This window comes from Macrobrachium rosenbergii, chromosome 40 (genome assembly GCF_040412425.1).
Source record: "Macrobrachium rosenbergii isolate ZJJX-2024 chromosome 40, ASM4041242v1, whole genome shotgun sequence".
NCBI lineage: Eukaryota > Metazoa > Arthropoda > Malacostraca > Decapoda > Palaemonidae > Macrobrachium > Macrobrachium rosenbergii.
The window spans coordinates 23,953,897-23,970,123 of record NC_089780.1 but is presented as its reverse complement, the minus strand read 5'-3'; the positions used below and the strand labels follow the sequence as shown (position 1 = coordinate 23,970,123).

The 16,227-nt window shown below is 37.8% G+C and overlaps 1 protein-coding gene and 2 long non-coding RNA genes across 5 annotated transcripts in view; 2 read left to right on the top strand and 1 right to left on the bottom strand.

Moving 5' to 3' along the window:
- The window catches only part of LOC136826257 (uncharacterized), a 32,861-nt gene extending 30,787 nt beyond the window's left edge, over positions 1 to 2,074 (bottom strand). Inside the window, exon 1 of the long non-coding RNA XR_010849566.1 lies at positions 1,990 to 2,074. This is a non-coding gene — a long non-coding RNA (uncharacterized lncRNA). The remainder of the gene's footprint in view (positions 1 to 1,989) is intronic.
- LOC136826255 (zinc finger protein OZF-like) lies at positions 333 to 3,966 on the top strand. 2 transcript variants are annotated; one of them, XM_067083385.1, is made up of 4 exons: positions 336 to 465; positions 957 to 1,210; positions 1,934 to 2,078; positions 2,457 to 3,966. In XM_067083385.1, exon 4 carries the CDS (start codon positions 2,860 to 2,862, stop codon positions 3,856 to 3,858), a length of 999 nt encoding a protein of 332 aa, XP_066939486.1. In that variant the 5' UTR covers positions 336 to 465; positions 957 to 1,210; positions 1,934 to 2,078; positions 2,457 to 2,859; the 3' UTR covers positions 3,859 to 3,966. The 2 variants fall into 2 exon arrangements, with proteins under 2 accessions (XP_066939485.1, XP_066939486.1); XM_067083384.1 differs by lacking the exon at positions 957 to 1,210 and having other exon boundaries at positions 333 to 465.
- Positions 3,967 to 7,808: 3,842 nt separating this feature from the next.
- Positions 7,809 to 12,633, top strand: LOC136826254 (uncharacterized). Of its 2 annotated transcripts, XR_010849565.1 has the most exons (3): positions 7,809 to 8,187; positions 8,996 to 9,245; positions 10,539 to 12,633. It is a non-coding gene; the product is annotated as an uncharacterized lncRNA (long non-coding RNA). The 2 variants fall into 2 exon arrangements; XR_010849564.1 differs by lacking the exon at positions 8,996 to 9,245.
- The last annotated feature ends 3,594 nt before the right edge of the window (positions 12,634 to 16,227 follow it).

The window sequence follows — 16,227 nt, the reverse complement described above, 5'->3', positions numbered from 1 at the left end:
AAAACATATGATCGGAACACAGTAGGTTGAAAAAGAGGCAAAAAAATAACCTGATAAATCCAACAACGATTATTAATAGGACAGCACAGAAAATTCTGCAGCAAAACACAAACTTCTATTGTGACGAAGAAAAAATTATTCAAAACACTTCTTACCCCTCTCAGAATGAAATGAGTAGTAAGTCAGTATTCTGAGTATTAAGTCAGTATTCTCTTCATAATTCAACTGTCTTATACATACAAAGAACTTAAGATATATAAAATTTTATTACTGATAAAACCTTACAGAACCTAACAGCGTGAAAGACGGTGAGCTGTTGTAAGGGAACTTTCTACGAATACTACTACTATTCCTAAACAAAATCAAAGAGAGTGACCAATGTCAAAATTTTGCTTATGACTAAAATATTCAAGTGATTTAGAGTGACAGACAGACGAATTTCGGAACCCACTTTTAGATAATTTGGTAAGATTATTGTAATTTTAGAAAATTAATTAGTAAAATTAGATAAATAGGCCTAAGTATGCTGGATCTCCATAGGCCTGGGCCATTGCCGTTGGCCTAGTAGATATTCGCATTAAATAATGTTTATTCGGAATTTCTCTCATTACATTATTCTAACTAATTAAATATTAATTAGGGTGTGAAATATTTGATGAATTATAACAACCACCACCCCTTAATCTAATGATGGCCCTTGGTACTCCAACCTATCTAATATCTGATTGTGGGCGAACATGAACCCCTTTCAACTTCATTAACCTAATCTGACCCAAGTTATGGGTTTTCATAGACCAGTCCCTCTCTCCCCCTTTTAGATTTGGAGGTCGTAATAGGTTAACAAAATATGATAGGCAGAAATTAATATGATGTTCGTGACATCAAATTCCGGTAATTCTATATATTAGCTCCGCGCCTGTTTTTACCTTTTCAACTGGTTTTTTCTACACTTTTAGGGCTTCTGATACTGGCGGTGCACCTGTTTGTTGTCGGCCAAATGGAATGTCCCTTCGCCGTGTTTAGTACTGGCCCTGGGGGTGTTGGGTGCCCATACATTAACAAGTTAATGCACTTGCCGGACGGGATATGAACTGTTCGAAACAGACGTACCCGTGCTCTGTCTTGTGAAGATCGAGTATGGAAACCCCTTGTTGGATGGACTTCAGGGGTTAATTACAGGTTCATTACACTCGAGTGCCAAAAATTAAAGGTAAATTCATAATTAGCATCCAAAAAACTGTAGAAAAAGTTAAGTTAGAAGGCAGTCGCCACCGCTGACCTACTATATAGTTCTACCCAAATTCCTATCAGAAACTATCATAAAAATAATTTTTCACCAGTTGGAGATTAGGCAGTGTTGCTGAAAACTTAATCAATGTATTTCTAAATCTTAGGTTAATTTTTCATTGCACAGAAATGTGGTACTTCAGGTCAGGTTAGGTTTTTAAGGGGTCCCCTCCTGCCAGGTTGGACCTAGTATCCCAAGTTAAGTTAGGATGTTACCATTTAATATATACCTTAATTTCATTTTTTGCTTTGTTTTTTTTTTTTTTCCAACCTTAAGTACTGGTTTCCCACTGAGGTTCCCCAAAATCATTTCTGAGAAATGGTAAAATTGTTCAACAGGCTTCATAAAAATTTGGGAAAACCCTATTTAATGCTAAATTCAAATATGGACAACCTGTAAAGTTATCGCATTCTAATATGCACACACAAGTACTTACATTCATACAGTACCTATGAATTACTGGTATTTGGTGATACAGAGCTCTTGATCTCAAATACGAATATTTGGTAACACGATAATGTAATCAGTCTCAAGTAAGACTTTACACACTAAATTCCAGAAAGATATTGATGGGTGTATTGTATGTACAATATGCTCATTGAATTTATTTTATAATGCAGTTGTACACTGTTCTTACTTCCATAGGTTAGGCTGAGTAATTTCAAGTCTGGAATGGAACAGGGAAAATGTCGACAACTTACCTTGGTTGTGTAGCTGAGGCGGACTTCACTCAGATGCTCCCCTAGGTCATCTGTCAGTCTGTCCTGGCACATTTAGCTTGAACCTGCAGGTAATTGCAGTATGTAAAACATTTATTACATCAGGTATATGTACAAGAAAATGTAAAGTAAATTAAAGATGTGAATTTAATGTGTAACATACAGTGAGTGATAAAACATGAAGTATTGCTTTTAAAGTTATCTTTTATTATTAAACTACTGTTAAATAGTAAAACTATATAGTTATCCATGGCCACTTTCTTGTCTGATTTTTTGAGCATTAACACCACTTTTTTCAATCTGTTCTCTCTCTCTCTACAAAAAAACAACCCTGTTTTGTTGCATTTTTTCATGGACCTAAACTGCTCCTTTACAAACTCTTGTGATACAAAATCACTTATATCCTGAAGTACTGAAAAAGTTTTTTTACTGTTTTTGTTTTATTTCAGGGAAGACCAAGGAGTTTGCTGGAAAGACTGAGAGTTGGTAGGACAGACTGAATTTTCAACAGGGCAGATTCTTTTCCATCACACCATAAGATATCAGAGTTATAGATTACCTGTATACAAATTGCTTACTATGTTCAGAAACACAATTCAATTCCTTACTACTTGTACAACCAAATGAGTGATGGAACATTATGTACCAAATATGCAGACAGTCTCTCGTGTGTCAAGATAGTGATATATACAACATGCTGGATATATTGACTGCATGAGATGTGACAGAGTGAAGGTCCTTGCTATTGATTTTAAAAGTTAAAGTATTCTTTAATAATGTGGACAGTTAACATACCATAGTTTCGTAGCACTGTATAGTACATTTTAAATTATTTAAAAATTCAAAAAGATCATGTCTGAGCATATTCCTATAAAAATGGACCCAGACGATGCTGCCAAATGTCTGGTTAAAGAGGAGGCTGAGGAAGTTCCTTTTATTAGTATCAAGAAGGAAAACGACCAAGACAACAGTGTTAACTTGGGTACAAATGATAGCTGTATATATGTAGATTCTTCTGCAGATGTAAAGAAAGAAGTTGACAAATTGGAGGTGGATCCAGATGGTTTAAAGTTAACAGAACTTGATGAAGATCCACTGAAGTGCAATGATGAGGAAGGTCAGAAAGTAATCAGTAGTGAAGAAAGTCTTACTTCGCAAAATTTCTTGTGCAAAGAATGTGGTAAAATATTCCTTCACAAAGAACATTTTCACGTTCACTTGAGAATTCATGAGGAAGTAGGACCTTTTGTTTGTAAAGAGTGTGGAAGAACTTTTGATGAGAAAATTAATCTTGAAAGTCATAAGAGAATTCACAGAATCAAAAGGCCCCACAAATGTAAAGAATGTGGAAAAGCATACTTTCAGAAGCAGGATCTCGAGACACACATGAACATTCATACAGGGAAGAGGCCTTATGTCTGCACGATCTGCGATAAAGCATTTTCCCAGAACAAATATATCAAAGTGCACATGAGGATTCACACAGGGGTGAAGCCATTCTTATGCAAGAAATGTGGGAAATCTTATGCTTATAAGAAATCTTTAAATTATCACATGGAAGTTCACAACGGCAAAAAGCCCTTCTCTTGTAAGCTCTGTGAAAAATCTTTTTACCGGGAAGACGAACTTAATTATCACATTAAAATTCATATGGGAGAGAGGACACTGGTTTGCAAGGACTGTGGGAAAACATTTTACCGCAAGTGTGATCTCGAGTGTCATGTGAGAGTTCATACTGGAGAGAAACCATTTAAATGTGAAGAGTGTGGTAAATCATGCACTCAGAAAGGTAATTTAATTAGTCATGTTAAAAGAGTTCATGGGAATGCTTATAGCAGAATTGGTGTATGAAAGTGATTAACAAAAGTTAAATGTTTGACCTTGTTTAAAATTATTGTTGAACTTTGTAAATGTATGGTTAGAGAAGTTTTATCATAACCTTGGAAATAAAGAAGAAAATCATGCAATGATTGTTTGTTATTGTTCTTTATGCTTATCAGTTATACTTCTCAAGATTGAATGGAAAAAATTTTGCTAAAAAAGATCTCACTTTACTAGATACCTACAGGTCTGGGTATCCTGAGTTAAGAAAAGCCACTGTATATACTTGACATAAATTCAAGCAAAACATGAGAAATAAGTTTTCAACAAATGTATATCAGGGAGATAACACACTTATCCCTATTACTGAATTTCCAAATTCAGTACAAAATGAGAATTTGTTAAATTTTACATTATGGATGTCAAAAATTTCATATTACATTTATACAGTATATTACAATCCTGAGCATCCCATAGCACTGTATGTAACCCTTTTCAGTCTGGATTCTTCCTATAGCCTCCTTTTTGATTAACATGACCATGGTTTTATTTGCTTTAATATTCAGCCCTCTTTTTGTAATTATACTCTTCTGTTTTTAAGACCTCCTCCTCCTCCTCCTCCTCCTCCTCCATTCACCTATCAACACCAGGTCATCTGCATATAGCAGTAGTCATGGGCCTCCCTTTCTGCATTACTAATCTATGAAAATATATATTACTAGAGAAAAGTTATCAGTTGACAAAGTAATCATTATATTCATGTTTTGTAAGTACAACTTATTGCATTATTTAATCCCATTACTTCTGTATCTGAAGGGACAACTACCCAAGAAATTAAGATTGATATCTATGTATTTAAAAAAAAACACTGCCAAACACAATAATGGAAGCATGATTAACCTATACCAATAAAGTGACATTGTGTAAAATAGTCTACGAATATGTTACACAAATATCTAGCAAAAAATACCAGAGGGATGAACCTTTAAGGTTAGGTTGGGGAGGGGGTTGGAATGTTTAGGTAGGGCCTGGAATTCTAAATTAGGTTAGGTTACTCTAGATCCCAATTTTGAAAAGTTGTCATCACTCCCCCTGGCTTAAAAACCTTTGGTTCTTACAAGGGGACCCAATTATTGTTGGATATAGTCTAGGTAATGCCGTCAGTGCATCTTGTGCGGTGCACTGTAGGCATTACTTTAGGTTCTTTGCAGCATGCCTTCAGTCCCTAGCTGCAACACCTCTCGTTCCTTTTACTGTGCCTCCTTTCATGTTTTCTGTCTTCTATCTTACTTTCCAGCCTCTCCTCACAGTTGATTCATAGTGCAACTACGAGGTTTTCCTCGTTACACCTTTCAAACCTTTTACTATCAATTTCCGTTTCAGCACTGAATGACCTCGTAAGTCCCAGTGCTTGGCCTTTGGCAAAAATTCACTTTCAATATTTGATATTGTTGAAGAGTAGTTGTAGGAGGATATATATTCATTTCCTATGGAAATTTATATCACATTCATCAGAATCACATAATAATCATCTAAAATCCCCTTTTTTTCGCTTTTTAGAATAAATGGTGTTATTTTAAATCTATGTACCAGTAATTAAAGTTCCCTATGTTCTGGGTTTGGTTTTGTCCTTTTTTATCTTTCTTATTACATTCATCAACCAAATTAGTACTATATTTCATGTGTGTTCCAAACAAATGTCATCTTCCCTGTTAATATTATTTACTAGTTTGTATTTTTTTATCAAGAAATATAGACACAGGGTTAGTATGAGGTACCGACATTACAGTACATTACAGTTATCAGGCCCGTACTATTATATGGGGCAGAAGCCTGGGCATCTAAGAGGAAAGAGGAGGGACTGCCGGAAAGAACCGAGATGAGGATGGTGAGATGGATTGCTGGAATACCACTACTGGAAATGAGGGAGAGTCAAGATAAAAGAAGAATGTGTGGTATATGTAATGTAAATGAGAAGGCTAAGGAAGCTCGTTTGAGATACTATGGCCATGTAATAAGCAGGAGGTGGAACCAATCAAGAGAGCTAAGAACATGTCAGTGATGGGAAGGAGGAGTGTGGGGCATCAATGGATCAGATGGATGGATGTGGTGAGGAGGGACGTGGGTGAGGTTTGACGGGGGGGGAAGATGATGCTAGGAATAGGAATAGATGGAGAAAGTTGACTCGAGCGGCCGACCCTGCTATACAGTGGGACTAATAAGGTCGAAAGAAGAAGAAGAAAACCTACAGTACAATATGCATATAATATAGTTGTTTGTTTTCCAGTTGCCACTAGAAATTATTATGTAAAATTAAGATAAAAAAACAATGGAAAGCGAAAAAGATACAAAAACTGGTAGATTTTTTTAGTGCATACTTGCCTTTCATGAGCCATGGACAAAATTCTTGACTAAAACGCTCCATAGGTCTAGGCCTAAGTGTCGACCAGTCAACAGCCACAGTAAATTAACTTTCCTTCTGATCACCAAGTTATACCTAATACAAAACTAACACCACGTGGTGACAACAAATAAATGTTACGAGAAATTACACCAGAAACACTGAAATATAACTAAAACTTAATGAAAACAAGTGCTGAAGGGGTTTCAGCCACTGGAGAAAATGTTCAGTCACGATTTCTGAAGAACAACAAAGGATACTTGGCATAGACTCATTCTGCAGCTTTTAAAGATGGAAACGTGTAAATGGCTGCTGAAAATTACATAATAATAACTACAGCAAGCAAGTTTATTTCATGTGGTAATTAAACGTGTTAACACTCGATAAGATTAGCCAAGCTTGTTGCACTGGGTTTATAACAGGACTACAGGAGTAACAGGAGGCGAAGAGGCCACAAATGCCAGTACTAGCGATAATCCTCCGCGAAAAACATTCGAATTTATTAAAATCTTAAGAAATGGTTATTAATAATTGTATTATTTTACATAAAACCAGAAATGTGTCTTTTTGACGATGAAAGCAAGACAATAGGAGCACTTCTCGGCACCTTCATTGGCACTGTAATGTTCACGAGAAGCTGAAAGAGGATTTGCTCTCATCAAATTTTAGTTTCATTATTAACGAATTCAATAATATCTACGTCTCATTTAGATGACTACCTTAGTAATTACTGATAAGAGAAATCTTTCAAATTGAGAACTATTTAAGAAAAAAGTAGGTGATAGCCTAATGAGAAGCTGAAAAAGGATTTGCTCTCATCAAATTTGAGTTTCAATGTCAACGAATCAAATCATGTCTTAATTAGATTACTTCCTTAGTAATTAGTGATAAAAGCAATCTTTTAGATTAAAAACATTCAGAATAACTTTGGAAATTAAGAGATATATACTTAATTTTCTGGCTCGGAAAACCTGTATTAGAGCGATCTCCTAATCATGAGCCTATGTGCACAATGTCTGTTCTTGCCTTATATATATTTCTAGAAAGCAAAATGTTTTAATACAGAGAAAGGCATATGATAATTTACATGACAAAAATCAGGACTGTATTCAAATTCCTTAGTAATGGAGAGAGAGAGAGAGAGAGCAATTTATCAGGAAAATCTCTTAGTAAATTTACCTGTATGTAAATACAGAGCTTAAGAAATACATCTAATTCTACAGAAATATTTAAATAAAACCCTTCAGAATACATATAAAATAAATGACAACAAAATGAATTAGACATTTCACACTATTAAATGTTCCAATGGTAGGCTAAAAAAACCCCACATATGTGGCTGTCAAAATTACAAGTACCCAAGAAGTCACTATGAAAAAAAAAAAGAATATTGAAAGAATCTAAGCTGAATTTTTTAAAACTTACGGCTACATGGCTGCTACATTGTAATTGCAAGAAAATAATTGCTGTGGTATCAATAATAAAGTAATTTTGCGATTTTGTTGCTTAAAGTTACCTCATTTAGCAAACATCACCTCAAAATAGGTGTTAATAAGTAATACTGTCATAGCATTTATTCATTAAAGTATAAGAAATAATTTCACGATCTTATTCTTCGCTAGATTCTGCAATTAAGCTGAGCTGGCCTTGTGCCATCACGGGATATTGCTCGTGGAATATCCAATATCTATTTTTAACTAGTGTGTTGATATTATTACGTAAAAATTTTAATAATTATGTCAACCATTCAAAGATGAAGGTGTAAAATTAAAAATGGATAAATCATGTTTGAATCTTACGTCTGGTACCGAGACGAGCCATCCCTTGTTTACGTCTCTCCATCAGCTGATCTTTTATTAATTTTAATTTTTATATATCGTCTAGTGTTATTTAAATTCATTTAAATTCAAATTTGAAGACAAATAGTGAAGCCTCCTGTCAAATAGGTCAACTCTAAGGTAGGCTTAAGCCTCGATGACATGAGTGTTTACAAATGGTCTTGAACGTAGGCCTAAGCTTCGTCAGGTCATATTTATGAAAATTCGCCAGGCTTAATGGCAATTAGTATGGTATAATTGTTTTTAAGCCTTAAGATATTCCAGTAAGTTGGATAGTTTCAGGCGATTATCGTCAGCGTAGCATAGGCCTAGTCTTAGTCTGTTGTAGGCCTATAGCTAGTATATTCAGTTCTCTGCCAAAATTCCATCATCTTATAATGCGTCCGCCTTATGATCTCATCATTTGCATGCTTAAATTGCATTATAGGCCTGGGTCCCATTTTTTTCCATTCTCATACTAAATATTTATAATTAGCCCTTTTGATTTTATAAACCACTATTTTTGTAGGTAACATAGGCCTATACCCCTTAATGTAACTTAACCATATCCCTATATCTAAGAGTGGCTGCAGTATTTCCTAACCTACCCTAGAACACAGCATCCTAACGGCCATACATTCAAGTCCCCTTCTGATGCTTACGCCTCTTTCTTTAACCCAGTAAATAGGCCTACTTGGAGCTGTTAAGCCAATGTTCGGTAAAACTAGAGGGTAACTCCGCACGGACTGCTATGTCGTTGATGCGCAAGTCATCAGGGAGCCATGTATTTTATAAGGGACTAGCTAAGGAAACCTGTTATGAAAGGAACTATATCTATACTAACCCAACCTAACCTAACCTAGCAGGCCGTGTTACTTTGCACGGTAATTCTATATATTAGCTCTGCGCCTGTTTTTACCTTTTCAACTGGTTTTTTCTACACTTCTAGGAGTTCTGGTACTGGTGGTGCAACTGTTTGTTGTCGTCCAAATGGATTGTCCCTTTGCCGTGTTTAGTACTGGCCCCGGGGGTGGTACCCAAACGTTAACAAGTTATTGCACTTGCTGGACGGGATAAGAACCGTTCGAAACAGACGTAGCCGTGCTCTGTCTTGTGAAGATTGCGTATGGAAACCCCTTGTTGGATGGACTTCAGGGGTTAATTACAGGTTAATTACACTCGAACGCCAAAAATTAAAGGTAAATTGATAGTTATCAACCAAAAAACTGTAGAAAAAGTTGAGTTAGAAGGCAGTCGCCAACACAGAGCTACTATATAGTTCTACCCTTTGCACCCCCAGACCCCCAGTGAAGGAAACTCGATGTTTTACCAAAGCCTCCCCATAACACTGCATACCAAAACACATCAGTTCTGATGTTAATTACAGTCTGCCACCAAAAATTGTTAATAAACAACCAAAATACTACATGAAAAGTCAGTGTCCAAGGGAATACCCGATGCGGAGCAACCCCATAGTTTTTCCCAGTGGTTTGTACTTCATAAGAACAATGTACATGGTTTTCAGGAAAACATCTTTACTCACTGATGCAATTTGTTGTGTTTTTTCCTTCTACTTATGTACAGATGCAGTACGAGTGACCCCTCGATCATTCACACTAATATGTCTAAAGGGGTTGCGAACACACTTGAAGTAAAGACAAGGAGTAGCAACTAGGCTAAGCCTAGGCTACGCTACCTGTAGTAGGCCACCATACAATCTCACTGCGACCTGGGCTAGCAGCTCATGAAAATATACCTCAGCGTAATCATTTATATGGAATCTAAAGAAATAAGGGTTCATGGTTGTCTACAACTGCATATTAAACATAACACAACCAAATTATATTATACTTTAACAAGTAAAAAGTGTCATTCAAGAATTTTGTTGTGGTAGCATCGCCTAATAAAAAAAAAAGTACAGTATTGTCATCACACACAAGACATCCAAAAGTATTGTATTGTACGTACCTGTATAGTGAAAGCTGTGCATGCATATGTGTAACAAGAAAATGAAAATACAATGACCCTATTACCTGTAATGTTGAATGTACTGAAAGTGCAAAGCCAGCAAACATTGTTGACATTTTGTATGGTTCCCATTTTCTGTGTACAGTACAGGCTGTACTGTACATCTTGATGTCCTTACTTGAAGACAGTATCCTTTGAGGCTAGTGCACTGAGAAGGCATTACACCCCCTCAGTGCCAAGAAGTTTCCCCTTGTAGGCACTCAGAGATGTAGGAAGATCACACTTGTGCAGTTTTATTCGAGTCTTTCCATTGATTTAGTACATATACTCGGTCATATTTAGATAAAGATTATATTGTGAGTAGAAGTGCAAATGATCTAGGGATTACCATAATTTGAGACCAATTTGGGCTAAGTAGCAATGGGACCTTTTATTCCAAGATAATGGCAAATTTGGCAGTGGTGTGTATTTATGAAACAAATTTGTTTCAAAAGATTTTAATTATTTTTATTTTGTCTTTTCAGTACTGTGCCCGGGCCATGGAGCACATAAAAAATTAGCAAGCAAAGTTGGATGCCCTGTAAAATGAGAATAGGAAGTGATGTACAGTACTACTCTGGCTTGTTGCAAGGATTATTATTTAGTTTTAGAATTTATATGTAACACTTGTTAATCATTGCATGATTGACCATAGAAAAGTACAATCTTTATTGATTGATTATGAAACTGAGGTCTTGAAGGCCAAGCGCCGGAACCCATCAGGATTATTCAGTGCAGAGTCTGGAATACTGTATTCATGTGAAGTAACCAATCCCTAAAAATGAGTGAGGAGTGTATTTTAATAAAAGAGGAAGTTCCAGCAAGTGAGGATGAATTGCTATCTTGTGAGGATTGTGGTTTGACTTTTACTGAGCATGCAATGCTCATCAGGCACAAAGTTCAGCATGCGCGAAAACGGATAAGGAATCCCAAAGAACGTCCCTTTAAGTGTGATCTCTGTAAGAGTAGCTTCACTAGGAGAACAGACCTTAAGAGGCATAAAGGCATACACACTCATCCGTTTGCATGTGATCAGTGTGGGATGACCTTTAGCCAGAAAGTCCAGCTTGTAAATCATAATAGAAAACACACAGGAGAGATGCCTTTTTTGTGCAGATTTTGTGGCAGGACATTCAGTAACAAACGGGCTTGTGATTCGCACGAAATCGATCATACCGGAGAACAGCCGTTTGTTTGTGGCGTCTGTAATAAACCTTTCAAATCATCAACAACGCTCAACAAACACTTGCGACTACATACAGGAGAACGCCCATTCTCATGTGACGTGTGTGGGAAAACCTTTACGCAGAAAGACCACGTAAACTCCCATAAGAGAGTACATACAGGTGAGCGCCCTTATTCGTGTACCGTTTGTGAGAAAAGCTTCCGTGAAAGAGGACACCTGATTAGGCATATGAAGTGTCACACAGGTGAGATCTCTTGTGGTGAATGTGGAAAGATCTTTTGTGCAAAGAGCATTCTGCAAAGACACATGAAAGTCCATTTAGGAGGCAATTCTTTTGACTGTGATGTATGTGGGAAAGCATTTGCTACAAAAGAGGATCTTGTTAAGCATCATAGGCAACATGAGGATAGGAAGCCATTCTCCTGTGATGGTTGTGGAAAGAGGTTTTGCGAGAGTGGAAATCTTTTGAAACACATGAAGAGTCATGGTGCAGAGGGATTTTTCTTGTGCATTGAATGTGGAAAAGGATTTTTACAACAAAGTCATCTGGATTTCCACAGAAGTGAACACTTTGGAGAGGAAGCCAAGCAAAATGTTGAGCCAAAGGATATTCCTGAATTTGAGAAAGTCGATATGAATACATTGGAAAAGGAGTGCATAAAGGAGATATCTTTTATAAGTGTGGCTGTGGAATAAGTCTTCACAAGTTACAACAGTAATAGTTTTACCCAAAAACGATCCCAGATGTAAAGTAATGCATTGACTCGTATTTATATAGGTTACCACCAGTGATAAAAAAGATGTTTTTATGAAATTTGTTGAATGTTATATATATAATTTAAAAATGTAATTTATATATATTGTTTCTCAAATGTTTGGTAACTGTTTTTTTAGTGTATAGGTGTGGTAATACAGTACAGTATTTGACATGTACCAGGTGCATACTTTGTAACCTTGATATTACAGTGACCTCGTCAATGCCTTCAGGAATGCTGTGTCACATAGCTTTATAGTCACCATTCGACATACTGTGAAACTGGTAACTGCTGGTCTTAATGAGGACACCTTTGTGGTTCTGTGGCCAAATAAAACATAAAATATTTAGGTTTTACAAGTATCCTTGAGCTTGTGATGGATGTATAATTTTTGCTCGGGAATTTACCAAAATTTAGATACAATACCAGTAAATGCTCCTCATTCATGTTAATGCTTATAGTGAAGTCAGTTTTGATTTGTTACCGGGGGGAGAGTGAAAGCACAAACTATTACACGGTCATCACTATTTTACTTTGATTATTTTCCTAATGGTGAATCTTTATTGTTAAAAAGACATAGCCATTTACTATTGCCAACAAGATTCCTCTATACCAAAATAAAGTAGCATGAACAATAAAGTTGATTTTGTTTTCCTTGCCCTGCAGGGTGTATAGATTGGTATGTTCCCCCTTTTTTTTTTTTTTCTTACTCTCAACTTCTATTTGCACTTTTATCAACAAATTTCCCTAACCTAAAGAGGACACTTTTGGGTTCTGCCCTAACTGAATCACCCGTGTGTGAACTGCACAAATACCTTTTCTCAAGTATGTAAAGTTTATCAAGATGTTGACTTGTATACACCTGGCATTAGAGTATTTCTGTTTTCTTTAAACTAGTTTCCTTTTCTTCAGTTCTTTTAGGAAGATAGATAAATAGACCTTACCCTTATTTGTGCCTGTGTTTTGTTACTGTGTCAAGTTTATTGCTATACAAGTTTTGAATATAAAAACAAAGATAATAACACTTACAATTTTAAAGACACCATTAGCCTGCCATACAACCCATTTCTCAACCATTTGCAACAACAAGAGCTGACTACCAAAGTCTACTTCTTACCCAACCCCGAAAGAATCACACCAAAATGAGTACAATACTCCCTACCATAATCATCTTGTTGGGCAAGCTGCACAAAATGCTGAGAATCCTGTCCTGAGAACCAGCTCGCTCTTGGAATCCAGGGCCAGTTGAAAGGGTAGCTCCACCTTCAAGATAACAATTTGGCAATCATAGTGACACCTTTCAGATACAGAGTAAAATGGTGCATGCCATGTAACTTAAATACAAAGGCCTGCACACACGCTTCGAAAAAAATGAAAGCCAAGTATGATCTATTTATCGAGGGGACAAAGTTGTCATTGGCAAAAAGATTTAGCACCTGCAACATTCTAAACAATGTACAGAAGTCAAAAATAAAGCCAAAAATAGAATTGTACATTAAAATACTTTGTTGCAATACACTCCCTGAACACCTGAATTAACCCTGGTTACCCACCAGCCTGAACTACATCCCTGTAACTTTTACCCATTTATTGGGTAATTAACTGTCAGCATTACCAATGCTTACTGGAAAATCTTGTCAAAATGAGTTATCTGAAACACGGTTGGCAGTGCTGCTGCAATTCTCAGCCGAGCGAGGCCGGGTTCCCTAATTCCTTTCCGTTTGCCGTGCTGCATGGATGTTTCATGCTTCAGGCGAGCTTTTGGTTATTAGCCCGACCCCCACATACTGACTTTATTGAAATTGGATAACAACTTGGACTGTATTTTTGCCTTTTTCTCCTGGATTGTTCTTTTGCCTGGCATCAGATTTTCCTCTCCTATCTGGACTTCGGCTTGACTTGGACTCGCCATGGATAGTTTGGATAAAAAGATGACCCCTTTGGATAGCGCAACTGCCTCAACCTCGGCTACAGCTACTGTGACCGAGACTGCTACTGCTGGAGATGCTGCAACCCACTGATCGTGCACAGCTTGCAAAAGGAAGATGAGTACCCTCAAACATGACAGGCATTCAGTTTGTATAGCATGTAGGATGGTGTAATGTTGCTTAACATTGAGATGTAATGAATGTAGGTCATGGTCAAAAGATCAGATGGAGGATTATGTTAAATATAGAAAATCTCTAGCTTCCAAGAGCAAATGTAGGGAACCAGCTGTAGAAACTCAGAGACTAGACAAAGAAGCTTTAGAATCTGAGTTATTTAGGAAGTTAGAGGATAAATTATCAGCTAGCATGACAAATTTATTTTCTAGTTTCATGACAAAGTTACCTGAATTCAAAGAGCAAAATATGAGCACTAGGGAAATAGAAACTAACCATTCTTTTTCAGCTCCCCTGCCTGTTCCAGAACCAATCCTAACAGGTGCCACGGGCCATGGAGAACCACAAACCTTGAAGGTAGGATCTGCCCCCCACCAAGCACGGAGCAGGCAGTGTTAGCAGCAGTTTTCCCCCTTTCTTCAGATAGTGTAAGTTCAGAGGTAAATTTAGATATAGGATTGACACAGAGGAATAGGGATAGTGAGGTAGCAAAGAGTGTAGGAGAGAAGTTGAAGGTGCAGTCTTCTTTGGGGGCAGGTGCAATTAAGGTTCCAGAATCCTTTTTATATCCAGCAGTGGTTCTATTTCTGGCTGCAGCCTCCTTGCAACATAATGTTGCTAAATCTATTGAGGAGGATTTAGATTTAGTTGTAAGTTTGTCAGGTTCCGGAAGGTTGGAGGATTTCCCTTCCTCTTCAAGAGTTCCTTTTCCTTCTGGTGATGGTAATTCATTTGATAGGACATTAAATGTAGCAGAATATTGTGCTAATTTATTGGATCTTTCCAAAGGGTATACGTCATTGGTCAGACAGTGTTTTAATATAGGGTTTTCGAATATCCATGATCGTGTAATGAAGAATTTTCCAGAATTCACAAATGACGTATTACAAGATTATCAAGGGGGACCGGAGTCTGTATATTTTCTTTCTCTAAAATCTATGGCCTCTTCTGTAACCTTAGATTTTTCTCTATCCTCTACTGCTTCCAAACCTCCTTCCGCTGCTCTTTCTCAACCTTCCCTTTCAGGCCACCTTTCAGGTGCTTTGTTAGTTCATCCGGCATCTATGCCATTAGCGGGTTTGTCTTCAGTGCCATCTGCGGCGAATCCTGTACCTTCTCAGGCTTCTGATCTAGTTGCTGCAGCAGTTGGCGGCGTAACTACCTCAGTGTTTAATGTTGTGGTACCGATAGTTCCCGCAATCGTCCCGGTACCTAAGCTGTCTGGTGTTTCGTCTTCTCCTGTTTCTTTGGGTTTGGTACTTCGTAATCTTCCCTTCGAAACCCTTTCGAGTTCAGGGCCAGTTGGGATGTTCTCTACCTGCCCAACATCGTCGGCAGGAGCGCCTGTGGTGACTCCAAGTGTGGCATCTTCCTTCTTCCTTCGGTTCCTCCTTCCTCAACTTTTCCGACAGGTTCCTCTGTCCCTCCAGCTAAGGCAGTCTATGTAGGTTCGGGTTTGATTTCAGGTCATCAGGGACCTTTTCCCTCTTCTTTAAGCAGGGGACCTTCTGTTCCAGATTCCCAGTCCCACGCGACTCTGCTACATCCAGGTTTGTGTAGTGCTGGTATTGCGGTCTCTCCACTCTCAGGAGTGGGCGTTGTCCGCCCAGGTGTGACCAACCCAGGTGTTGCGTCATCGTCTCTGGAGGGTGCGGGGTTTGCGCAACCTATTTCGGTGACTCCCAGTATGTTCAGGACTGATTCTTCAGGGGTCCATCTTGCGCATCCAGGTGTGTCATGTTCTGGATCATCAGGTTCAACGTTTGCTAGGGGTCAGCCTGTCTCATTTCTGGTTTCAGCTCAGTCGGACCAATTCGACAAAGACTCTTCCTGTGAAGAGGACGATCAGATACCAGAGGCTAGTTTTCCTTCAGCCAATGAGTGTGAATACAGACGGATGTTGGACTTTATCCACTCACTGTATCCACAGTCCAAGACTCTGGAGGAGCCGATACAGCATAACCAAGCTATGTTCGAGTTGCTTTATGCAACAAAACCGGTGGTAGCACAGTCACCAAAGAATCTAATCTGGTTTGGCAGGGTCGAGCAGGCTCTGAGAGGGGCGGACAATAGGTTGGCATCCTTGATAGGATCGGGTAAGCAGGATTCATCCTTGCTTCCTATTCGGAAG